Here is a 25937-nt window from a genome sequence, read left to right on the forward strand (position 1 = left end):
TGGGGGGGCGGGGAGGAGGGCTTGAAAATAATACAGATGCCTAGGCCCCCTCCAAAGCAGCTGGATCTCAATCTCTGGAGGCAGAACCTGGGCATTGGCATTGTTAAGGTGCTCTGCTAGGTGACTGTGTCATGGAATAAGTAGGTTTCTAAGTGCCATCAATCTCAGGCCCATGCCCTCCTCCCTCTTGGGAGGTGCACAGAAGGTCCAGCTTGAATCTGTCCGTTTATGCTCCTTGGGCTTAAAGTGAAAGCAAGGCAGAAAACTTAAAAATCACTTTCAATAAAACAATGGCTGGCATGTGACACAAGCTAGACCAATCAGAATCTTTCCTGAAATTCTTTTTTTTTTTTTAATTATTAAATCATAGCTGTGTACATTGTGATTGTGGGGCACCATACACTGGCTTTATACACCGTTTGACACATTTTCATCACACTGGTTAACATATCCTTCCTGGCATTTTCTCAGTTATTGTGTTAAGACATTTACATTCTACATTTACTAAATTTCACATATACCCTTGTAAGATGCATCGCAGGTGTAATGCCACCTATCACCCTCATTCCGCCCACCTCTCCCCTCCGTCCCCTCCCTTTCCCCCTCCCCATACTCTTAGGTTAGAACTGGGTTATAGTTTTCATGTGAAAGCCATACATTAGTTTCATAGTAGGGCTGAGTACATTGGATACTTTTTCTTCCATTCTTGAGATACTTTACTAAGGAGAGTATGTTCCAGCTCCATCTATGTAACATGAAAGAGGTAAAGTCTCTTTAAGGCTGCATAATATTCCATGGTGTACATATACCACGATTTATTAATCCATTCGTGGATTGATGGGCACTTGGGCTTTTTCCATGACTTAGCAATTATGAATTGGGCTGCAATAAACATTCTGGTACAAATATCTTTGTTATGATGTGATTTTTGGGCTTCTGGGTATATGCCTAGTAGAGGCATTATAGGATTGAATGGAAGATCTATTTTTAGATCTCGAAGTATTCTCCAAACATCTTTCCAAAAGGAATGTATTAATTTGCATTCCTGCCAGCAGTGTAGAAGCGTTCCCTTTTCTCCACATCCACGCCAACATCTCTGGTCTTGGGATTTTGTGATAAGGGCTAATCTTACTGGAGTTAGATGATATCTCAAAGTAGTTTTGATTTGCATTTCTCTGATGATTAAAGATGATGAGCATTTTTCCATATGTCTGTAGGCCGTGCGCCTATCTTCTTAAGAGAAGTTTCTCTTCAAATCCATTGCCCAGCCTGCGATGGGATCACTTGTTCTTTTCTTGCTTATACGTTTGAGTTCTCTGTGGATTCTGGTTATTAAACCTTTGTCGGAGACATAACCTGCAAATATCTTCTCCCATTCTGAGGGCTGTTTGCTTGCTTTACTTACTGTGTTCTTGGCTGTGCAGAAGCTTTTCATTTGATCAGGTCCCAGTAGTGTATTTTTGAAGCTGCTTCAATTGCCTGGGGGGGGGGGGGTTGTCCTCGTCCTAAAATACTCGCCCAGACCGATTTCTTCAAGGTTTTCCCTGCACTCTCTTCTAGTATTTTTATAGTTTCTTGTCTTAAGTTTAAATTTTTAATCCAGTGAGAGTCTATCTTAGTTAATGGTGAAAGGTGCGGGTCCAGTTTCAATCTTCTACAGGTTGCCAGCCAGTTCACCGAGTACCATTTGTTAAATAGGGAATCTTTTCCCCACTGAATGTTTTTAATTGGCTTGTCAAAGATCAAATAACGGTAAATAGCTGGATTCATCTCTTGGTTTTCTATTCTGTTCCAGACATCTACCTCACTATTTTTGAGCTAGTACCATGCTGTTTTGATCACTATTGATTTATAGTATAGTCTGAGGTCTGGTAGCGTGACTCCTCCTGCTTTGTTTTTATTTCTGAGTAATGTCTTGGCTATTTGAGGTTTTTTCTGATTCCATATAAAAGAAAGTATTATTTTTTCAAGATCTTTAAAGTATGACAGTGGAGCTTTAATAGGGATTGCATTAAAATTGTATATTGCTTTGGGTAGTATGGGCATTTTAACAATGTTAATTCTTCCCAGCCATGAGCATGTTATGTTTTTCCATTTGTTAACATTTTCAGCTATTTCTTTTCTTAGCGTTTCATAGTTCTCTTTATAGAGATCTTTCACATCCTTTGTTAGATAAACTCTCAAATAGTTTCATCTTGTTTGGGACTACTGTGAATGGAATACAGTCCTTAACTGTTTCTTCAGCTGATATTGTTGGTTTATATAAAGGCTACTGATATATGAATGTTGATTTTGTAACCTGAGATGCTGCTGTATTCCTTGATCACTTCTAAGAGTTTTGTAGTAGAATCCCTGGTGTTTTCCAAATATACATCATATCATCTGCGAAGGGTGAAAGTTTGATCTCTTCTGACCCTATATGGATACCCGTGATCACCTTTTCTTCCCTAATTGCGATGGCTAAAACTTCCATTACAATGTTAAAGAGCAGTGGAGACAATGGGCAGCCTTGTCTGGTTCCTGATCTGAGTGGAAATGATTTCAATTTAACTCCATTCAATACGATATTGGCTGTGGGTTTGCTGTAGATGGCCTTCATCAGTTTAAGAAATGTCCCTTCTATACCAATTTTCTTAAGTGCTCTGATCATGAAGGGATGCTGGATATTATCAAAAGCTTTTTCTACATCAATTGAGAGAATCATATGTTCTTTGTTTTTTAATTTGTTTATATGCTGAATTATACTTACAGATTTACGGATATTGAACCAGCCTTGAGACCCTGGGATAAAACTGACTTGGTCATGTATAATTTGTTTGATGTGTTGCTGGATTCTGTTTGTCAGGATCTTGTTGAATATTTTTGCATCTATATTCATTAGTGATATTGGTCTATAATTTTCTTTTCTTGTTGCGTCTTTTCCTGGTTTGGGGTATTTGCTTCATAGAACGTGTTGGGTAGTCTTCCTTCTTTTTCTACATTTTGGAACAGGTTGAGTAATATAGGTACTAGTTCCTCTTTAAAAGTTTGGTAGAATTCTGACATGAAGACATCTGGTCCTGGGCTTTTCATTTTAGGGAGATTTTGTATGGTTGATGCTATTTCAGAACTTGATATAGGCCTGTTCAACATTTCCACTTGATTATGGCTAAGTCTTGGAAGGTGACGTGCTTCCAAGTACTGGTCAATTTCCTCCAGATTTTCATATTTCTGAGAATAAAGTTTCTTGTAATATTTATTGAGGGTGTTTTGAATTTTGAGGAGTCTGTTGTCATTTCGTCTTTGTCATTTCTGACTGATGAAATTAGAGATTTTATTCTTTTTTTCCTGGTTAGGTTAGCCAAAGTTTTATCTATTTTACTGACCTTTTCAGAAACGCAACTTTTTGATTTATTGATCTATTGCATAATTCTTTTGTTTTCAATTTCATTTAATTCTGCTGTAATTTTGGTTATTTCTTTTCTTTTACTGGTTTGGGGTTGGAATGTTTTTCCTTTTCCAGTTGCTTGAGATGTCCCATTAAGTTGTTAACTTTCTCTCTTTCCATTCTCTTGAGGAAGGCTTGCAGTGCTATAAATTTCCCTCTCAGGACTGCCTTTGCGGTATCCCAGAGGTTCTGGTAATTCGTGTCTTCATTGTTGTTTGGTTCCAAAAATTTGGCGGTTTCCTTCTTACTCATCTCTGACCCAGCTGTCACTCAGCATAAGGTTATTTCACTTCCATGTTTTAGTATGAGTATGCAGATTCCTGTTGTTACTGAGTTCAACTTTTATTCCATGGTGGTCCGAGAAGATGCAAGGAATAATTTCTATTCCTTTAAATTTACTGAGGTTAGACTTGTGACCTAAGATGTGATCGATTTTGGAGTATGTTCCGTAGTCTGATGAGAAGTATGTGTATTCATTCTTAATAACCTCTTTGGTAGAATCTATACTAAAAATTCGATTTCTGACATCTCGGCCAGGTGTTTATGAATGAGATCTTCAGTTACATCTGCCATATCTTTCCTTGGGGGGTTGATCTATTCTGGTTATTCATGTTACCAGAGTTTTTCCGCTGATTCTGCCCCATGTTATTTTACACCATTTGATTTTTCCCCTGGAGCTTTGTCGAGGACTGTACAGTGCTACGACCTGAGAAACTGGGGCCCTGTTTGGTGTAGTGGGGCTAAGTGGTTCTGTCTTGTTTTCAGCTGGTCTCTGTCTGACCCTAGTGAAACAGTTACTCTGGGTTGAAGTCTCAGCTGTGGAGAAATACCAGCAATTAAGTCACCCTGCCCCCCACTGGCAACAATTGGAAAAGGAAAATCAAACCTTCCTACAACCACACACCCAGGGCACCACTTGAATAGTCCTCAGGCGATTGGCTCAGTTCAAAAGGTCCAAATCAATTGTCTCAGTCAGCACCTGTCTCAGGTGGGAGACTTTAAAAGGTCTCTGGCAACTGGATCGCAGGGGTCTGGTGACAACTCAGATATGATTTGCTCTGGTGCTCCGTGAAGTCAGAAGGACCCACCCAGCAAATAGATTAGTCTGGGAAGGTTGATGCTTCCTTTCCCACCTTGCACCTCTGTCACACCCAGTCACTGATAGCCCCGCAGGGCTATGACCAAGTTGCCTCTAGTAAACAGATACTCCAGGGGTTTGCACCTGCCTGAATCACAAGGAAATGTACATCTGCTCAGCCAGGCCACTGCGCTCTGCCTCTATCCAGCAGGGGTAGGTGAGGCCTGAACACCTCAGGTGCTTGATGGAGGCTGGGGGATGTTCACTCAGTTCCAGCCCTGCCCCTGATTGATGTTACTGACAGAACAGAACAGAACAACTTTGTGGGAATTTGTTTCTGTCCCTGCTAAATTCCCCTGCAGAAGAGAAGCTGTTTTGAGTTCCCAGAGCCTGTGCCTCTGGCCCTGTCTTTGCTCCTGCAGGTTTGTATTTGGTTAGCTGTCAGTTCTAGCCTCCTGCCTTCCTTTGTCTATAGGCTGACGATCCCCTGAGGGCTAGGTGCATCTTAGGCTCAGTAAAGCGGTCCTCTGGGTCAGCCCCGCCCTGGGAACTTCCTGGGTCTGTGAGTGCATTTCTAGTCCCTGCACTCGACCCAGGTTGCTACTACCTCAGGCAAACCCTTTACTCACAGAGCCTGCGTTTCCATCCCAGATCTGTTCTGTGGTGGTTGCCACCTGAGGAGATGCCTGGCCTCCTCTGGTTGCCCATAGAGACAGGGGTTGTGGCTTCAGAATATCCAGGAGTGAGCCCTATTGTTGCCAAAAACGACTTCTGCTCTTCACCTTGGGGCACCGCTGCTCCAGTGTGGTTCCCTCTCAGCTGACCATCCTCTCCTCACTCCCGTGCCACAGAATCAGCACTGACCAGCTGCAGTCTAGGCCCTGTCCACACCCCTCGAGAAATCACCCAAGAATCTGGACTCCTGGGGAACAAGCCTCCAGACCTCAGAGAGAGAGTGGAGGGGAGTGCTGGGAGCTCAAAATTACAGGCAGAGAATATATACAGTTTTATGCCTGGCAGGAGAATGCCATAGCACTCTAGTGCCAGGGGAGGTAGGTCCAGTTTTTGAAGGGTCTCTCCCGTGGAGTGTAGTGGGAGGATGTTTGAACTCTGCTCATTTGTTTGTGGGGTACTCCGAGCCATTCTTATGGGGGAGGGGACTCCCATCCACTTGGTGATGGATTTTGTACCTTTTGTTTGTATCCTTGGGGTCGCAGCTTGCCTCAGTGGGGTTGATGTGCATTCTTCAACCTTCTCTCTTGCTGCAGCTCTAATCCACCATGTTACTTGCTAAATTTCTGTCCTTTAACTTTCCTTCTGGATAGAAGCCTCTGTGGAAAGCTGGCTTCAGTCATCTATCTTGTCTCTGGCTGCCCCCAGAAACTCTTGCTAGAGGCGAAGCCCCAGTTCTGGTCTCTTATTCCAACATAGTCTGGGTGTAGGGATAGGAATCCAGTGGGAAGTGTTTTAGTCGGAAGCATGTTGGTGGTTTAGGTTGCATTTGTGGAGTTGACATACTGTTTTCACTTGTTTTTTATCTGGTGAGCTTTCTGGGGGTTGATGGAGATTTTCAGCAGGGTTAACCCTCTCCAAGCTGCTTCTCAGCATGGGAGGCCCCCTGACCCACCCTCCACCGCTTTTCCTGGGCTCCTGTTAGCCACACTAGTGTACCTATTCAGGTATGGGAGCCCACAAAGTTCCTTACTGATTTTTCTCTCACGTGTTCCAACAGAACCCCATCTAATATGGAGGAAGCTAATGACCCAACACTGGTTGCAGGTATTTTTGCCAACCTTGGAAGTGTAGGGATCTCAATATGCTGCCAGTGAATGAATCCATCATTCATTTATTGGCCAAGAATTTGACAAAATTTGTTGAACATTCTTGCTTTCACCTTCCCCCTGAAAAATGTTTGCCTAGACCAGTGGTTCTCAACCTTCCTAATACCAAGGCCCTTTAATACAGTTCCTGAGGGTTGTGACCCACAGGTTGAGAACTGCTGGCCTAGACCTTCTAAAGAGAGCTATTTTTTTTTTTTTTTTTTTGAGACAGAGTCTATGTCACCCTGGGGAAGAGTGCTGTGGCATTACAGCTCACAGCAACCTTAAACTCTTGGGCTTAAGCAATTCTCTTGCCTCAGCCTCCCAGGTAGCTAGGACTACAGGCGCCCAGCTATTTTTTGGTTGTAGTTGTCATTGTTATTTGGCAGGTCCAGGCTGGATCCGAACCCGTCAGCTCCAGTGTATGTGGCTGGCACCGTAGCCACTGACCTACAGGTACCGAAGAGAGAGCTATTGTTTTGAGGAACTAACAATTTGCAACTCAGAGTGGGAATTAATTCTTATTTTTAATTTATCCCTCAAATTCTTCTTTCAAACTTCAAGGGCTACACTGAGGTCTGGTCATGTCAGATTTGATGAACCAATCCTTGTTCTCTCTTTCCATAACCTTCAAAGTTTTGTAGACTTTGATCATATCACCTTTCTTGGCTTCATCTTTCTGCAGTGAAGCCTTTAAGGAATAAAGAGGCATAGTTGCTCTTGAAAGACTCTGGGTGATTATGTTGCTCAACCTTAAATAGTTCTGAGATATTTTTCTCAAGGGGAAGGTAACATAAAGGCCAGGTTTGGGTATAGCCTAGGTAGAATACTATTTTTGGCTTGGTTCCCAGTACCATTTCTGATACCATTTTAGCATTTTCTGAACACTTGGTCCTGACTGGTCTTCAGCAAACAAACATCTTGCAAAGACCTCCCCCAAGATCCCCTTTTGTAGCTATAAACAGACTGGACAGAATCTCTTTTCTTGTAATTCGGATTATGTTCTTATAAATGCATTAACTAAGACTTGTGCCTGCAAAAGCGTAAGATGCATTTTCTTGCTCTCTCATAAGCTCATCCTGCAGTTAATCACCATTTGTTTGCCATCTCTGCAGAGCCTTCATTTCATCCCAAGGTCTGGAACCATTTAAGCTTTCTCTCCTTTGGATGATCTATGTAAATTTAAACTATGCCTGGGCACACTCGCAATCCTGGGGGATCCCCACTGTTAATAATTCTTCATCCAGAAAAGTACCAGTTTATCCTATTTTTTGTTTCCTGTCTGAGGATAATTCCGGTCTGTGGCGAGTTCCCCCACATGCTGGAGCAACTTACTATTGTAAATGACCTTTAGGGTGAAACTTCATTAGAAAGAATTTTGAAAGTCTAAACATAATTCATCCTTAGGTTTCTCTCTCATTTCCAGGCCTGTGTCTCCCTCCTCAAAGAATGCTAATAGATTGGTCTGGTTTCATGTTCTCTTTCCAGAGAGTATGTTACTGTTTATCCAGCTAATTGGGACTTTACAGCCTGCCCAATGATAGTACTATTTAGTATAGATTCTACCAAAGAGGTTATTAAGAATGACCTTTCCTAGATGGGGGGGTCCCCTCATGGGTGGGGAGACACAGGGTGTGTGCCTGTGGGCAGAGCCACTGCGTAGAAGGACAGCTGCACATTCTGGCCACCAGGACGTGAATGCTATCTTTAATCATCTGGGGCTTCCTTCCTCTCTGTGTGCACACTACTTCATTTACTTTGGTGTTCCCTCCCTTACCAGGAAGGACACTTCTTAGTAATTACAACATATATACTTTATTCCAATATTTTAATAGTTTAAAACACACACACACACACTTTTCCCTGATAGTCCAATAGCTGTCTTTAGAAAGTGGGTATCTCATCTTCATTTTAAATTCTTTCATATGGACTTAAAACACATTAGCAGATTTTAGTTGCTCTCAGACATCTCTTTAAATGTATGTTATCGGATTGGTAACATTGTTTTTCCCACATAAGGCAAATCTCTTTTCTTTATTGTTTTTCTCTTTTGCTCATTTAACAAGTCTTGAGCACCTGGCTCTAGGGCAGGCTCTGAGCTGGGATTTGGGGGGTTCTGAGATGAGCAGCTGACAGTCCTGGCCCCTCTCTGGGCAGCCCAGTGAGCGAGTCAGTGTGAGGACAGGGAACTTCAGCACGGTGTGTGCCTACTATGGGAGGAGTGTTTATGTGGCATCTCAGGAGATTATTTCCCATGCCCATTACCACAAATTAGCAGGGGCCTTTACAAAGCTGGTAAGGCTTTGGAGATGGGTGGTCTCTGTAGGTAATTTCTTTAGCAAATACACAGGACCACTGACAACAAAGCATGACATCATTAGTACTAGATGTACAGAGATCAGTTTGGTGACATCTATGTTACCCACAGTGCTTTTCTCCATTAGCATCAGCTTTACACTTTTGCAAACAACCTCTGTCAACCTTTCACCTCTTGGAACAGTCTACATGGGGGTGGGGGGGGCAGCATTCACGTGCACGAGTCCACTTTCCGGAATAGTCTGGGAGCTTTCAGGGCCTGGATAACCAGCATGGGACATTGCATGGAGTGTCCCCCTGGGGACCTTCCAAAGCACATCCCTGCTGACAGGCATGGACATACTCACCATGCTGGGAGGATATGAAAGGGATTTCTAAGAAGAGAAAATGCCGGGAGAACAAGTTTTCCAGGCTTTTGGTTTCTTTCAATTTAGCATTGAATTTATTTAAAAAATTGAAAGAGTAATATAGGTCAAAAAATCGATTTCTTATTAAATACATCAGGTGACTCTCCCTGGAGGTAATAACTGTGGACAGTTTCATGTGCAGCATTTCAGATACTTCTATGTGCATATAAGCACATATAAAATCAATCTTATCTATTTCATCTATTGTTAATTTTACCAAAACCCATTAGCAATCTTCTGACTACTCCCTCCCCAGTAGGTATTTCCTGCTCTACGTTCTTTCACACTTAAATAATTCCAAGAACCCCTCCAATGTGACGGGAGCTGAGTAGTCAGAAAAGAGCTGAGTTCACCAACCCAAAGGGGATGTACACATCTACAGACAGAAGGGAAAGGAAAATAGTCCATGTTGGGAATGCCTACTGTCTTTAAGCAGTGTCATCCTCTTCTCTTCCTGGACTTCGATTCCCACTTCAAAAAGACAAACTCTGGGTCTTCTCATTAAATCAGACAACTCACGTTCACCCAAACTTACACTACGGAAGGTCCCCCAGCCGATTTGGCGATAGAATGGAGTTCAGGTGAGTCCGGGTGACTGACTCCTGGCTGCTGTGCCAGCTCCGATGAGCTCACAGCTGCATCTCAGGCAGTTTTCTCTCTGGTAACCCTACCCCATCTTGTTGCATTCCCTTGCTTTCCATTCTCAGCCTCAGCGCAGGCTGGGTGGGAGCCCTTCCAGGGACCTGCGGGCAGTTTCTGGGACATTTCCCATGGTATTTGGAGTCATGCCCCTCCTTGCATCTTTTCACACCTGTCCCTCTTGACTTCTAAGATTCTCAGAAAGCTCCTGGAGCTGCTGTTTCTTTTTCCACTACTTCTCCCATTTGTTCTCACTGGGATCACAGCTGGTGTGTAACTGGGGCTTCTGAATGAAAAGTCTCTCCCCCACTTTTTGTCTTCAAACTCTTGTCTGAGACTGTGATCACATCCATTACCTGGTCTACACACTTGCCAATTCTTCTGCCTACAACGCTCAGTACAAAACCAGTAGCATTGACAAACTGCTTCATTGTAAGTGTTGAGATGCAGACTTTCAAGGCCCTGCAGTGAATATGAGGAAAAAGAGAGCACCTCTTGTCCTATCTCTCACCCCTCAGCTTCCCAATCTGCAGAACCAAGGCCTGGCCACCCCCAAACCCCTGCCCCCACTGGATCTCCAAGCTCCAGAGTCCCCTGTGTCTAAAGATTCTGCAAATTGCAGTTGGCTTTGTAAGTCACTGGCCTTGCCCACACCTGACTCAGAGAAACCTCATCTGTAACTATTCTGCATTCCCCGAGTGAAAATGTTGCTGAGCAAGTAGGAAATATTATTTGCAGAGTGATGTATTTATGTTTTAGCGTCAGCATGAAATTCTTCAATAGTAATTCCCAACAATACTATGGTAGAGGCATTTGGAAACCCCCTGTAGTTTTAAAGTAGGTTTTGGGTACACACGCACAAGACACATCACGTTCCTCTAAAGGAGAACAGACCACACAGCATTCACCTCTCCCCATTCCAGTAAGTTCTTGGGAGAAGAACTGGCTTGGAACCATTTACCCACCAAATGGCAACTGTTTGAACTGACAGTGAATCTGTGTGTCTCTCTCTCAACCAGCAGAAGGCTGAAGTATTTGGATTAATGAACAATTTGGTGCCAAGTACAAATACCATAGATACTTAGCAATAGGAACAGATAACCAAGTTATTCATCAAATTCAAAACTGTTGAGACTGGTTACTGTGAAGCTGAAATAAAGAAGATCCCCAGCTGATGAGATTTGAGGGAAAGAAGAACATTGTCAAATGGGTCACTTGACAACGTTTTCCTCCACTACTATTATTTTTTTTCTTAAATTTGTTGGAGGCTGGGGGAATTCCCTCATTTTTATGTTAGAGAGGCAATAGAGCCTGCTGGCTAGAAACATGCAGTCTCAACACAGATTCTAAACCTCGGCTATTTCATCTATAAAATGGGAATATGCTTATAGCTCCTTCACAAGGTTTTTCCAAGGACTAAATGAGTTAATATGATAAAAACCCACTTAGAACAGATGCCCGGCATAGCATAAGTGTTGCTAAGTTGTTGTCAATATTAGTTTTATATTGTGGACAAAAACTATCCTTTGGATTACAATAGAGTATCTATTATTCTCTAGATTCTGCTAGAGTCTTTGTGTGGTAACTAGGGCAAAATCCATAGAATTCTGAAAGGATTCTTAGGTATCCTTGACTTTTGGGTGAATTCTAAGTGCATTTTCAGATATACTTAATGGCTGGTGAGCCTTCATTGTAAGAAAAAGCCCCCCCTCCACCCTGGGTAGCTGGTAACCACAGAGTTGCTTTAACTATGTGATGGGCCCAGTCATTCCTATTTCATAAATGAGAGTGAGATTCGGTGTGGTTAAGTGACTTGTTTAAGGACACCATAAATATAAATGGCCGACCAGAGGTTCAAACCCAGGTCTTGAGATGCCAAGTTCAATGTTTTTCCTACTAAACCACAGCTGCTTCTCATCCTCACCCAGGGTTTATTTTTTTCTGTCAGTTAGGAATATGCCCCATATGTATACTGATGGATCATGTATTAGAAATAGGAACATGTTTAGAGCTATACTGGGCATTCCAGGCATTGACAAAAATACCAAAATGTTTTAAGGAAAAAAAAAATTTCCCTGACAATCTCCCCTAAAAACTTAGGAAGTTAAAATTGTTAGATTATAGAATTCTTTTTACTTCCTTTTTACTGGTAAATGACATTTTTTTTCAGGTCAAATATTCACAGTTATCCAGACTTTTTTTTTTTTTTTTTTTTGGAGGTTTTTTTTTTCTTTTTTTTTTATTGTTGGGGATTCATTGAGGGTACAATAAGCCAGTTTATCCAGACTTTTTTTTAAGGTCAAACATTCACAATTATCCAGACTTAGCCTCTGAATGCCAGTTGAATAGATTTACCTGAACAATAGAACAACAGGAAGATGTTTAGGTAAATCTATCTACAGTATCAAGTCATTGCAGTTCTTTCAGTCCATAAGCTACGCAGACCACGTCTCAAGTTTTCAGCCAGATGGGCTTCTGCCTTTAGAGATTGGTCATTGACCCACAAAGGGAGGGCCAGAATACCAGCGTGGCGTGGGTTTGCCTTGTGCTTGTTGACTCATGGCCCAGGCTCAGGGGAAAAAGCAAGTTCCCTACCAGGCCTCGAGTCAGTAGACCCTGCCAATACCATCCACTTCCTCATGAAGAAATCAGATACCTGGAGCTCAGGAATCTATTTCTTCAGTATGCTCCTAGCAGAGAAAAATAAAAGCAATGTAAAACCGTTATGGCACGGAAGAAGGGGGCATCTAGCTTTTTTTGCAATGTGATCTTGAGACGCCCAAAGATACAAAACCAAGTGTATTTCAGGATAGTTAGAGAAGTATTTTAAAATCAGTATTCTGAAACAGGAAAGTCAAACTATTTTAGCTGCAAACAAGTTTAACTCCTATGAGTCTCATGTTCTGGGGCAAAAGTGACCCACTCAAACTTAGCAGTGAGGGGCTGGTTATTAGCAGGGCTGGACCTGTGAGGGAATGCCATCATGAACCTCCTAAGGTCTGAAGATGAGGCCAGCCTCTATGCGAATGTATTTCTTTTTGCTGTGTCATACTTGTATAATTAAATGGAAGCCCATATGAGAAAATGCAAATACATTAAAAAATCTATTTATCATTTATACTGTGCCTTCTTCCATAAAGGATATTGAACTAGGTGTAAATCAAAGCACATTCTACACATTACAAACCCAAACTTTCAAACAAATGTTAATTATTCTTCTTCTCAAGGTACCAGGTACTTTAAGGAAACTCCGTAATTTTTATAATTCTCTAAATGAAATATACATTTCTAGGACTTCTTCTGACAACCAAAAAAAACACTGTGTGGAAGATGCAAGTGTTCAATGGCTATGTTCTTATAAGACCTATTGTTTAAGATGCCACCGTCAGCACTGAAAATGCCAACTGGCAGCAGATTCTATGTCGCTAAGATGGTCCAGCATTTGTCTAAGAGAGGGTTTTTGAGCAAGCCTCTTTGAGAGCCACCATTTCAACAGGTAACATGGTATCTCTGTAAGGGGAAACTGGCAAGTTCTTATAGCCTTGTAAGTAGATAAAACTTTGATAGAATCAAACGTTGTGAAAGAGCCTCAAACAATTAGATTTTTTGGCATTTAAATAGGTAATCTGAAGGTGAGAGACACACCATGGTAGAGGTTGGTTGGAACATGTATAAAAGTCTAAAAGGAGAGTTGATTCTAAAGTAGTGTCTGCACTGTGACTGACAGTGCTTATGACATGATGGATGTCATAGGAGGCCCTGATAAGTAAGTCTGCGTGTGTTTCTACCTGATCTTGTTTACGGACATTGACAAAGAGAAAATTCTTTAAAACACCTACAGGGGATGACAATGGTTTGTATCCATCTTCAAGAAGAAAAGTGTACTAAGAATAAAGCAGTGGTACGGAAACTCTCGCTGAGGAGTTAGGCAGAATATCTCTGTTTACAAGGACAGCAGCGGAGTGGAGTATTATTAGGAAACAGGACAAATTGTTGCTGTCAGTCAGAGCAAGCTGCTACTAAAGACCTTGAGATCTTAGAGTCTATGAAGATAAAAAAATGAAATATAAGGAGAAGCCACAACAGATGGTAGCTACTAAAAAAAAAAAAAAAAGACAGAAGCCAAAAATTTTAGAGTATTTTTAACTCACATCTGCTGATCCCTGCTTTGACCCATGGAGGATACAGAATCTATGGGAATTGGCTTTGTCTTACTAGATATTTGACAGAATCTTTTTATTTTCAAGTTTTTGCCTGATTTTCAAATGCTGGCAAATCCATTATCTTGATTTCTAAAAGCTCTGCACCTCATAGCATTGCTTTAAACAAATGACTGAGAAAATGACAAGTAAATCCAACCAGCAATTATGTAATTATTTTCTGCATAACCTGTGTTCGCTACTCTTTCATTCTTTGCTGTAGTAATCTGGATATAATAATTTTATAAGTTGGGTAGATACACACTTTATGTTCATCACTTAGCACTGACTTGAAATTTTTTGAGAGGTCATAAAAGATATTTGCATTTATTTGGTTCGATTTCTGTCCAAATTTCAAAACTCTTTCTTCTTCTGCCCTTAGAAGTATAAAGTTTCACACTTTGCTAGGCATTCTTGCCCCCGACTCCTGTGTTCTTATATGATACAGCATTTTTAACTTACAGAACAAACCTGGCTAAGAAACTGGGTATCCTTTCAAAGATGTTCATTTGTTCATCTGTCACCAAGGAAACTGACTTCTGCCTGGCCTTGTATGCACATTTGGGTGAGGCAGTCCTTCATTTTTTCCATTGCTCTGTTCATTGCTTCTTTATAGCTCTGTTGCTAAGAGAAGGAGGCTGAAACTGAGTTGCCATTAGGTCAAAGTAAGAAAAAGAGGAGCCTGCCATTTGGACAGGGCTGGATACTAGACAGATGGGAATGCCTGGAGTCTTCCTTCCTTCCTCAGGTTAAACTTATGCTCAAGTTTGTTGAATGACTAAACAATGGATATTGTTTGAAAAGCAAAGCCTTTTTCCTAAAGAGCCACAGGAATACTGTATACACTTAAAAGTTACCTGAGCTTACCTCTGAGACATTATAAATCAAGTTCTAGAACAGTTACCTTTAAGGAGTGGTACCATTTCATTTCACGGAATTAACGTAGCCTGTGTTGGTTTCTGATAATCCTTGTCTGTTTCTGCTCATTTCCACTTGGGCACCTCTTTCCTTGGATGGCTGACTTTTTGACTATAGCTCCTTTCACATTTACACTGCATGCTTTAGAGGCCTGATCAAATTTTGCAACCATATCAGGTAAAAGCAAGTGCTTGAACTTAATTCATATGGTAGCAAGGTTATCAGACCCAGGGAACCCTTGCCATACCCCTTCACCTCTCTTGCCATCAGTTTCTTCTTCTGAGAAATGAAAATACCAGCACCTGTTCCTGCCTGCTTCCTGGGGATAGTGAGCATCCCTGTGGGGTGGCTTGAAAGCTGCCTGTCCCAATGCCAGGGATGCTCACTGTCCCTGGGAAACAGGGCGAGACCATTCCCTCCCCCAATTCCCTGTTGATTTTGCATCTCCTCATTTAAGAATTCTTGCATTTATTTGGCCTCACACACAGGGCTGCTGAACAGGAGAACCAAGAGACAATATGGAACACAGGCTTCTCAAGCCTCCTTTCTCTATTAACAAACACACAGAGAGGCACCGCTCTTGGGAGAGGTTTGTAAGGACAGAAAGCAAATAGAGGTTTCTTAGTAAAGGTCAACGATACTCTCCTTGAATAAGATGCCAAGCTACTCTAAGACCTCTTTTATCACAAGCCTGGTTATGAGATAAATATCTATACATGGAGAGATACTTTCAGACTGCTGTGTGGGGGAGGGCAGACAAGTCACCCACTGTTTTACTTGTCTAATCTGAGTGTAAGCACCTGTCACCGAGGAGGGAAGTAATGGAAGCAGACCTCTTGAAAAAAGGTGGCTAGGTGCTCCCTTTCTCTCATTACAGCCCAGAGGCTCTCAAGGAGGCAGGCAAGCAGAACTTGTGCTGTTGTACAAGGAACCAACGTGCCCTTCAGAACAGGGAGAACTCAGCTCACAGATAATATTATCTGGCCTGGAAGGTGGCAGCAAAAACCACAGAGAACTTGCAGCCCGCCTGGATGTGTGGGTGCCCCACCCAGAGCCTTTGTCTGCTCTGCCTGCCATCCAGCAGGGTACGCCCCAGTTGTTAATTGGAGATCATGTCCCTGAAAAGAGGACTTGCCTGTCACCTGCTGTGCCGGTACGACAGCAAGAAACCCCTTCTTTATATGCACACAAATGCCATTTTGGGTATGCCACACCAGTCCTGTAGAGACTGAGGCCCTTCCCTAGCTCTCCTATGCCAATCTTCAGCGCACAGCCAATCTCTTTTCTAAGGGTCATGGCTCAAGACCCAGCTGAGAAATCACCTCTCTGCCATACACAGGAGAAAAACAAGGTCCGCGCACAGGTTTTCCAGATCCCTGCGACAGATGCCCGAGGAAGGGACATCTTCTAAAGGCAAGGAACTGATTATGTTTTTGCTGGAAGATTCTAAAACCAGATAGAGGTGATGGAGCTCTTTGAGTTGAAAGCCTGCCACTCAGTACGACCTGCGATTCCGTCGCGTGAGTTCAGCGGAGTGCTGAGCTCGGGGCTTCGGGCTCTCAGCGGGACCGAACATACCCAGAGACCCTCTCTCTCCCGGACCCCTGGCCGGTTCCCGCCTCCCCGCCCCGCGCACGAGTCCACTTTGAGAACTGCCAACTTCGCGGCCAAAGAGGATGCACTGCATACTGCTTCCTCTAGATGGCGCTATTTCCCGTGATCCGTCCGCAAGATACCCGATTTATAAAATAAATACAATCCAACGCCTTCCAAAACCACACCACATAGCAGCTCATAGGCTCCCATTAAAATCTCAATTTGGGGGAATTGATCCTACCTCTGAGAAACTAATGCAATTACTTTAATAAACTGCAATCAAGAGTTGCATCCAAGCGTCCCTCCCTCTAAGCACACCTGTCTTCTGGCCCAGCTACTCCTCTGAGATGAGCCAAGGCGCGAACTGGGCGCTGAGTCGCCCCCTGCGCGGTGCCCGCCAGTCCACTTAGGAAGGCCGAGACCTCTCGGGAATCCTATCCCTTAACGCTCAACCCAAGTCCCGCATCTTCCCGCGCACCCACCAGTCCAGGCGAAGGGCTCCGGACACCCACGCCAGACCATGCGCTGCGCCGAAGCCGCCCCCCACACCTCGCCCCAGAGAAGCGTTTGCCTAGCTGCTCCGCAGCCGGGCGTCAAACGGAAGGCGGGGGCCCGGGCGACGCAGGCCAATGGGGGTTCACGGCAGGACAGCCGGGTGGCCGGCTTCATCCGAGGCTTCTGTGGGTCAGACAGAGCGGCCGCTCCATGAGGAGGTGGCCGCGCTGGAGAGAGGGAGCTCCCAGCCCGCACACAGTGGAAGGGGCGTGCGCCGGGTCTGCCCAACCACGCTCACGGTCGGCTGCCCGGAGAAGAGTATTTTAGGAAAAAAGAACAAACACTAAACCACAAAAACTTTCCTGCTGCCAAGAGCTAAAGCGAACGAGGTTCAGCAAAGCTCCAAATGTGGGCAAGATGGGAGCAAGATGAGACGCCGGGATGGGAAAGACCAAAGCAGGGCCGTGGCCCGGCAAGTGTCGGCGGCGCCTCGGGGATGTCAGAGCCGGGTCCGCCAGCTCCCGGTCCGCGCTTACCTTGGCGGCTGCATGAGCCCCTGCGGCCCGCGGTGGGTGGCGCTGGCGGGGCTGCGGGAGAAGAGGGGGTGCCCGGGCGCTGCGCGTCTGCCCCGGGGCAAGGTGGGAGGGGCTCTGCTGGCGCGGGTCTCTGCCGCCCCGGCCGGCTCAGCAGCGGCCCGGGGCACGCCGCCTGCTCCCGGGCTGCATGCCTGCGAGCGCCTGGACGACCTGGCCCGGGAGCGAACCGCCAGCGCTTCGCTGGCCCAGCGGCTCGGGCGGCTCAGCCCGCGCTCCGGAGACAACTGCGGAGCGGGTCCGCCGGGCCAGCCCCCTCCCTCGCTCGGTCCCCGCCCGCTGCCGAGCGCGGCGTAGCGAGGTTTGTCTGTTAGCGAAGGGGAGGGGGCGGGCTGCGTGCCCCGGGCGCCGGCGGGGGGCGAGCCAGGGCGGGGCTGGCGGGGAGGGGAGGGAGAGGAGGTGGGGTGCGGGCTCGGATGGCCCCGCCCCGCCGCAGCCCCACCCTCCCGCATCCGCACAGGTTGGGTGGGTGCGGAGCGCGCCGGCCGGAAAGTCCGGACTTTCTCCAAACGCTGAGGTTGCGGGCGCGGGCTGCAAGTGCGGCGACCTCTGGGCGCCTCCAACTTCCCGAATCCCCTGGGGATGCACATTTTCCGCCTTCAGTCCGGCGGTGGTCGAGGGGAAGTTCCATTGAGGTCTGGAGGAGGCAGTTAGAGCCGAGAGAATGCTGTTGCGCTCTGCGGAGACACACCTTTGTTCTGTTGAGATTTTATTTTTGTTTGAGAATCTTCTTGAAAAAATTAATACATATGTATTACATGCCTAATACCCGAATACGTTCTTGCGTACAGTTTTTACACAGCTCAGGAGTGTCTAGAGTAAAAAGTAGACCCTAGTGCACCCCTTTCCCTTGGCAGCTCCTCCCCAGAGGTAACCTCTGGTCGGGGTGTGCTCCGCCGCGGCGCTTTTGCCTTTACCCGCACCGACTGAACGCGCTGCCTCGCCGGCTTGTGAAAAGAATTGTTTTCATTATTCGGCGTGCGCACGCGCTGGCTAGGACGCCGCTCCTTCGGCAGCGGCTAATCCCCGGGGCACCTCCGATCGCCTCGCGTAGATCTGAAACCCCAGCTGGAACCTGAAGTCAGCGGGGGATACTCAGCTCACGCCCCAATTAGCACTGCACGGTTGGAGGGATTTGCCAGTCGATTTTAGACAGGGTTATGACCTTCCTGTTCTTACAGAACAAACTGTCTTGAATTTTGATGTGATAAGAACTCTGGATTTGCAAAATGAAAAGGTATCATCCACATTAAAACACGATCGTTATTTATGCTTGTGGCCTTGAGAGATGTGGTTTTAACTCAATATTCTGTGTTTTATTTGTCAAGTGCATTCGGATAATCTATAGCTGGGGTATTAAGAAAATTCACGTGATTGATGTGGGAGGAAGGGATTGAGTATTGGGATCGCTAGTTTCTACAATTAGCTCTGATCTCTTAGGCAGTCGTCTGGCTCTGCTGTGCCTCAGTTTCCTCATCTATGAATAGAGGAGTTGTACTACATGTTGTGAGGAGGGGAGAGAGACACTTTTTGCCCTAACATTTAGTCAATAGCCAATTTCTCCCCTAGTTCATCTTTTACAGCTTAACTCTAGCACCCCTTACCCACCATGTGGAGTCCCCAAACTCCGTGCCTTTCCTTGCGAACACTGCTCTCACTCTGTGATTAGGGTAACGTTTCTGTAAGAGGCTGGCAGCCTCTCCCGCCATGCTGTAAGGACCATGAAGGCAGGAACCAGGACTCTGGAGGGGGGGGCATCACTGCATCCCTAGCACTTAGTTCCATGCCTGAATATCACCCAGATAATATAGTCTTAATTCTTACTGCTCTTCCGAATGGTCTGGCATTTTTGAAAAATCTGTAAGTGGAAACATGCCTTCTTAAAAAACAAGGGCTTTGGAAAGCACCCAGCAGGGTTTTCCCATCTTGGAGGACAAGCAGTCCACTGTCAAGATGAGGACAGACAATTCTTAGCTCAACTTAGGACTGTGGAGGTGGTCAGGTCAGTAGCTGTTTACCTTGAGGAGTGTAGGCGCCTGTGCAGAAGGCACCGAATATTAATGTTACTCATTAAGCACTTGATTAAGTTGGAACTCTGCATAGTCAGTTGGATGGAATACACACATGGGCACTCAGATTTAAATGAGGCCGTGAAGTGTGTTTAGGGTGCAAATGAACAAATGTATATGCTTTCAACCAACAATCTAGAAACATTCCTAATGTTAAGCTGCAGGGTATCTTTATCTTTTTTTACTGCAAAGGGTCCTTATTCCTTAAGAATATGAACAAGAAATAGGCTAACCTGGGTTCAAGAGTTTTTTTTTTTAAGGCCATTAAGAAACAAGGGATAGGAGGGTGCATGTGTAAGGCAGTACAAGACTAATATTTATATTAGTGTCTCTCTTGTTCAATATGCAAAGTTACCAAGGAAAAGGTCAAAAGCTGGCCTCACACCTATAGAAGAAAATAGAAGGAGAGCTGGGGTTTCTATCCCTTTTTTGACCACTCTTTCTCAGCCTCCCTTATTTTATTTATTTTTTTAGACATTGTCTGACTTTGTTGCCCTTGGTAGATTTGCTGTGGCGTCACAGCTCACAGCAACCTCAAACTCCCGGGCTTAAGTGATTCTCTTGTCTCAGCCTCCCAAGCAGCTGAGACTATAGGTGCCTGGCACAATGCCTGGCTATTTTTTTGTTGCGGTTGTTTAGCTGTTGTTCAGCTGGCATGGACCGGCCTCGAACCCACCACCTTTGGTATATGTGGCTGGCACCATAACCGCTGTGCTAGGGGCACCGAGCCACAGCCTCCATTTTTTTAAGGAGGGCTGTGTACCCTGTGGGCAGTTGCCTGGACCTCCTGGATGTCACCTAGTGTGAGCAGGCTCACTTGGGATACGCCACACCCATTGCAAGCAAAGCTGGGTGAGAGTGCACCCTCAGAAAGTGGATGCACCGTGAAACTGACAAAACAATGTGAGAGCCACTTAGCCCTCTTCACTCACAGTTGGCACCTTCAGATTGGGTGCCCTGCCCGTTACCATTTTCTGGGTAAATTCAGGTTCCAAAGTAAAATGGTACCTTAAAATAGGAGCCTATTAAGATGGGCAGACTCTCCCACCTTTGGGGACTTACTTGTTCTGCACAGACCAGAAGAAGCTGTGTTTCCCTCTAGGATGGATGCCTGGCAGAAGCGTTTTGTGTCAAGCACTTACTCCAAGGCAGGCCCTGGGCTCACTTCTGCAGCACATGCTGGTGGAGGAACACAGCCTCTGTCCTCTGTCCTAGGCACCTGCAGTCTAGTCGGAGAAAGAAAAGAGTGAATAGCTTTCAGTGGCAGGGCTTAGGGTTGTGTGTACCATAGCAGCTCCATCATCTGTCCTCATCAGCCTCCCTCCCCGTGTAATTCCAGTAAAATATGGTGCTTGTGCAGATGCTACTTTAAGGCCAGTCTCCTGGGCTTCCCTTCCGACCAGGTTACTCCTCAGAGCTCCCGTAGACATTCTGGAGATGACACTACAAAGTGGAGGGGAACAAGAGGCAGAAGAAATCCAATGTCATGGGATTTAGAAGGTGCTTGGGAAGATTAGGAAAGGCATTAGGGAAGAGCTGTCACTAGAGGTGGTCTCTGATGGATGGATCTGATTTTAGAGTGTGGATGACAGGGAAGGAGAGAGCACAGCCCAGGCAGGGGAGTCACTCACATAAAGACATGGAGATGGCAGAAGGCTGGCAAGTTCAACACAGGGTGACTGAGTCTCGTGGGAATGTGTGTACTGGCGAGGGGGTTAGGGAGGGCAAAGGGAACTTAGGGTGTTGTGATTTTTATTATGATGATTTCTTTCTAATTTGGTCTTGAGGTCTGTGAAGAGGGGCCACAAGACAAGACAGCCACTCTCTGGGAGCCCTGATGGAGGAAAGTTAGGTTCAGGTGTTAGCTTAGGGGAGACACAATGAGGAAGTGAAGCCAAAATGCATGAAACAGAAGAAATGTGTTACTTACAGAGCCCAGAAGAGGTTGGGGGTGACTCAGAAGGCTAAAGGGAAGTCTGGAGGTAGCCGGGAGCTGGCCAGCTCATGGGGAGGGGAGGGAGAGAGAGAGGGAGAGAGAGAGAGAATCCCTGTGGGACTTCGCATTTAGGAAGTTGCATTATCTCCTCGCCAGGGGTGTCCAACTGCAGACTGATTTTTTAACATTTAATTTAATTTGATTTTTTTGGAGACAGTGTCTCACTATGTCACCCTCTATAGAGTGCTGTAGCGTTACAGCTTACAGCAACCTCAAACTCTTGGGCTTAAGCGATTCTCTTGCCTCAGCCTCCCGAGTAGTTGGGACTACAAGTGTCCGTCACAATGCCCAGCTTTTTTTTTTTTTTTGTAGTTGTCATTGTAATTTAGCAGGCCCAGATCAGATTAGAACCCGCCAGCCCCAGGGTATGTGGCCAGTGCTCTAACCACTGAGTACAGGTGCCGAGCCAGCAGGCTGATTTTTTGAGGACTGTTCTGCTTATCTGTAGTGTCAGATATTGCAAAAGCGTCCTTATTAGCTATTATTAGTGTTCGTGTATTTAATTGGGGTTGAAGGCAGCTCTTAGTCTTCCAATGGCAGAGAGAAAAAAAAGTTGGATAGGCCTGCCTAGGCTTTCCCAAAGGGGCTGTGGATTGATTAGTTTAAAGAACACATGTGTGAAGGGAGAATTTATTCACATGACTTTGGTATTGACCATTGTGTTTTCTGGTGATCATCAACCACTGGATGTGCTAGGTTTTGGGTCAGTGAGGTAGGCAACAATAGGTCCATATCACACACAGCTATCTGGGGACAGGGAAGGAGGAGTTTTCACTAAGCCAAAGGTGATATGGGCTGTGGTTGGGTTTAGAACAACTTATGTCAGGCCTAAAAGTGGATGCTGAGGCAGCAAATAAATTAAACAAATTTATAACAATCCATCCTGTGGTCCCTTGCATCATTTCTGAAAAGGGTTTTCTTTGTTGTGGTTGTTGTTGTTAAATAAACAAACGTTCAGCCACAGGAATACAAGGCACAACACACTGCATTGTGGTTTCATGAATTGGACAACACAGTAGGGTGACCAGAAGGCCGACCTCTCCATGAGGCTTTGGCTGTGTGATTTGCTGGCTGGTTTAGATATGAGAATAGTTGCAGGGTTTGGGCAACCACAGCTGCAGGAGAACAGCTGGGATGTGGTCAGGGAGCACACCCGCTGGCCCCAGAGCAGCACCCACAGAAGACTGCCTTGACAATTTAGAGACCTTGGGACCAGCTGGCACTGCCTTCACGGTAACTTGGTAAGAGGGCAAGGCTTGCTGACTTCTTCTTCTTTTTTATTCCTGAAGTATATTTTATTTTATTATTATTTTTTTTATTAAGTCATTTATACGTAGATCATAAATACATTTATGCCCTCATGGGATTTGATGTGTTGATTATTTGTACAAATTGGAGTGCTTACATCTTAGTAATCAACATAGCTTTCACCTCATTTACCCAGTTACAGCATTAAGACATTCGTGTTCTACCCCTGATAGCTGACTTCTTTATCTTGAGGCTGGATCTGTTTGGATTTTGTTTTGCCATTATTCCCTAAGCTCCTCCCTCACCAGTACATTCCATATATGTTATAGATACTGATAGATACTGCCTTAGTCCTCACAACCACCCTATGAGGAGGGTATGAGTGGTCCCATTTTATAGGAAACCAAGGTTCCAAAGTTCAGCAAGTTGATGAGCAAATTGTTGGGTCAGAAATTGAATCCATGAACTCCTGAGTCCCAAACCAGTGCATTTTCCACCAAGTATGTGACCTATTTTCCTTAATGTCCCTGTTCCTACCTCTTTTCTTAGAATAATTCAGAAACATGTATACCCTCTACTCTGGAGAGTGAACTTGAGCCCCAGTTTCTGTAGCACTGGCAAAGCCAGTGGAGTATGAATATGATGCTGTCACCTCCAGGCAAATGCACCCAATGTTCATAGACAAGCTCCACTAGAATTTCTGGTGTGCTCTGGAGGTCTCTGAACCTGTGAACCATGAGGAAGCTGAGGGAGACATTGGATTCCCCTAAGGATTCCTTCCAAAGAGAAGGAATTGTATTAGCTGATATAAATAAATTCTCATACCTTAGGCATGGAGGTCTTACTGATTGGTTTCCAAACAAGACTGGATTTTAAAGTTTCCCCTAGTGCACAGATTAGACAAATTCAGTCAAGGACAAGAGTGGAGAGAGTCAAAATCCACCCATTCTTTCGAGGTACCGCGTGAGGGGTTCAATTACTTTTTAACAAAAGAGGGCACTGGTATATAAAAATGTGTAGCTCATGTTGAGGTGGTGTGTCAGTTCCAAGGTTAGGCTGGAATGCTGTAACAAAGAGACCTCACAATAATAGGACTAAAGAATAAGGTTTACCACACCTTCTGGGGGCAAGACATGATTGCAAGAGGGACTTTACCTAACAAATGCAATCCGTGTAACCTGGCTTATTGTACCCTCAATGAATCCCCAACAATAAAAAAAAAAAGGAAAAGATTTATATATTGCTCACATAAGAGTCCAAGGTGAGACTTCCAGACTGGTGGAAGATTGAGATCCATGTTGTGTGTCAGGCAGTTAGGTCCCTTTCAAGTCATTGTTCTGCCTTCCTTGAAAGCCATACTGTGATCTGCATAATTGAAGCTGGGTTGCTGCCTGCCTGAAGGGGAAAGTGTGTGGAGAAGGGATGGCTCTGTTTGTATCACCACTTCCTCTCTTATCTCCACTGGAGACAAGTCACATGTTCCTACCTGGCATACCTAGGAAAATTAATGCAGAGGACAACCATTGTTCTATTGCTATGGAACAAAGGAGCTTAGATTTTAGGGAACAATTAGCAGTATTTGGCAGATAACCAGCAACTGAGTGCATCTTGTTGCTCTAGCAAGGCATAGAAGAGGAAGGGCTGGCTCTGGACCCTGCAGACCTGAGTCTGGATCCTTGCTCTGCTATTCCTCACTGGCCAAGTTGCCTCCTCTCTCTAACCTTTGCATCTCTCAACTTCTGTGCCCTCTTTAAACACTACTGGGAGGGCTGTAACATAGCAGGTGCACAACAGCCTCAGTCAAGGTTACAAGTAGTGAAAACCAGCTTGAGTTAGCTTGAGGAAAGGGAGATTGCATTTGAGGTCCAAGTCATCTCATAGAATCTGAAGGCAGGAAGTGTAGATGGACCTTTGTAGGAAAGGACTGGAATTGGCGCCGAAAGCATTGCAGAGGAATAGGAGGAAAGAGGGGGAAAAGCAGAGTCCTTGATCCATTAGCAAATATTGTTTTACTAATTTCAAAATAAATTATGACTGCATCTATTTCTCTCCATCTCTGCCTTCTCCTCTAGTCTAAACCACCTCCAAGCCTTGCCTGGACCACTGCAGCAGTCCAGCAAATGACTGGTCTCTTGTCTCTATTCTTGTGCTCTCAAATTCATTCTTTGCGCAATGGCAGTAGTTTAGAAACATTAATGAGATCATGCCTCCTGTGTGAGACCTGCAGTATCCTCCCCAGAATGTGGGATAAAATCCCAGCTCTGTATCCTGATTTACCAATACAATGTGATCTCTCTCCGACTACATCTACCCCTCTGCCATGCTCTCACTTTGCTTTAGCCACATGGCCCAGCCATATCTAAATACGGTCATCTGAAACTTGCTCCTGTCACCAGGCCTTTGTACTAGCTTTTTCCTGAGCCTGGAGAACTCAGTGACTTTCTCCTTCTATTAATTCACACCTCAATATAAAATCTCTGTCATGTCACCCAACTTTTAATTTTCTACATAGCAGTTATCTCAATTTTCCAGTCTTCTTACTAATTGACATGTACTTGTTTGTTGTTACTCAATTATCAGCCCAATAAATGCAATCATTATAAAAGCAGGAAACCCTCTATCTTGAATTTTGATGTATCCCTTTGGCTTAGAAAGGGTCTATGGTTTGCTTGGTGATTCCTTCTTGTTTACTCTCTCTCTTTTTTTTTTTTTTTTTAGACAGAGTCTCACTTTGTTGCCTTTGGTAGAGTGCCGTGGCATCATAGCTCACAGCAACCTCAAACTCTTGGGCTCGAGTGATCCTCTTGCCTCAGCCTCCCAAGAAGGTGGGACTAAGGATGCCCACTACAACGCCCAGCTAGTTTTAGAGATGAGGTCTCACTCTGGCTCAGGCTTGTCTCAAACGCCTGAAATACTTTTTGAATGAACTGAGTTAAATCTTTAAAAAGTATATTATATTTAGTATTTGTAACCCTTTAAAAACTTAATCATATATTTTGAAACTTTTCCCACTTCAACGAACACATAATTACTACACACTTACACTATCCTGTGACTTAGATATATCGTGACTGATATAAACAACTTTCTCCTCTTGGGTATTTAGTGAACATCTGTGAATATAGGGATATCTTTG

General features: G+C 44.7%; 1 protein-coding gene across 1 annotated transcript in view; it reads right to left on the reverse strand.

The window, feature by feature from the left end:
- The window catches only part of RGMA (repulsive guidance molecule BMP co-receptor a), a 49256-nt gene extending 31466 nt beyond the window's left edge, over positions 1–17790 (reverse strand). Inside the window, exon 1 of the mRNA XM_053581764.1 lies at positions 17432–17790. Coding sequence (XP_053437739.1) covers positions 17432–17445 — 14 coding nt within the window. The 5' untranslated portion in view covers positions 17446–17790. The remainder of the gene's footprint in view (positions 1–17431) is intronic.
- Between the last annotated feature and the right edge of the window lie 8147 nt (positions 17791–25937).

Source organism: Nycticebus coucang, chromosome 2 (assembly GCF_027406575.1).
Source record: "Nycticebus coucang isolate mNycCou1 chromosome 2, mNycCou1.pri, whole genome shotgun sequence".
Classification (NCBI taxonomy): Eukaryota; Metazoa; Chordata; class Mammalia; order Primates; family Lorisidae; genus Nycticebus; species Nycticebus coucang.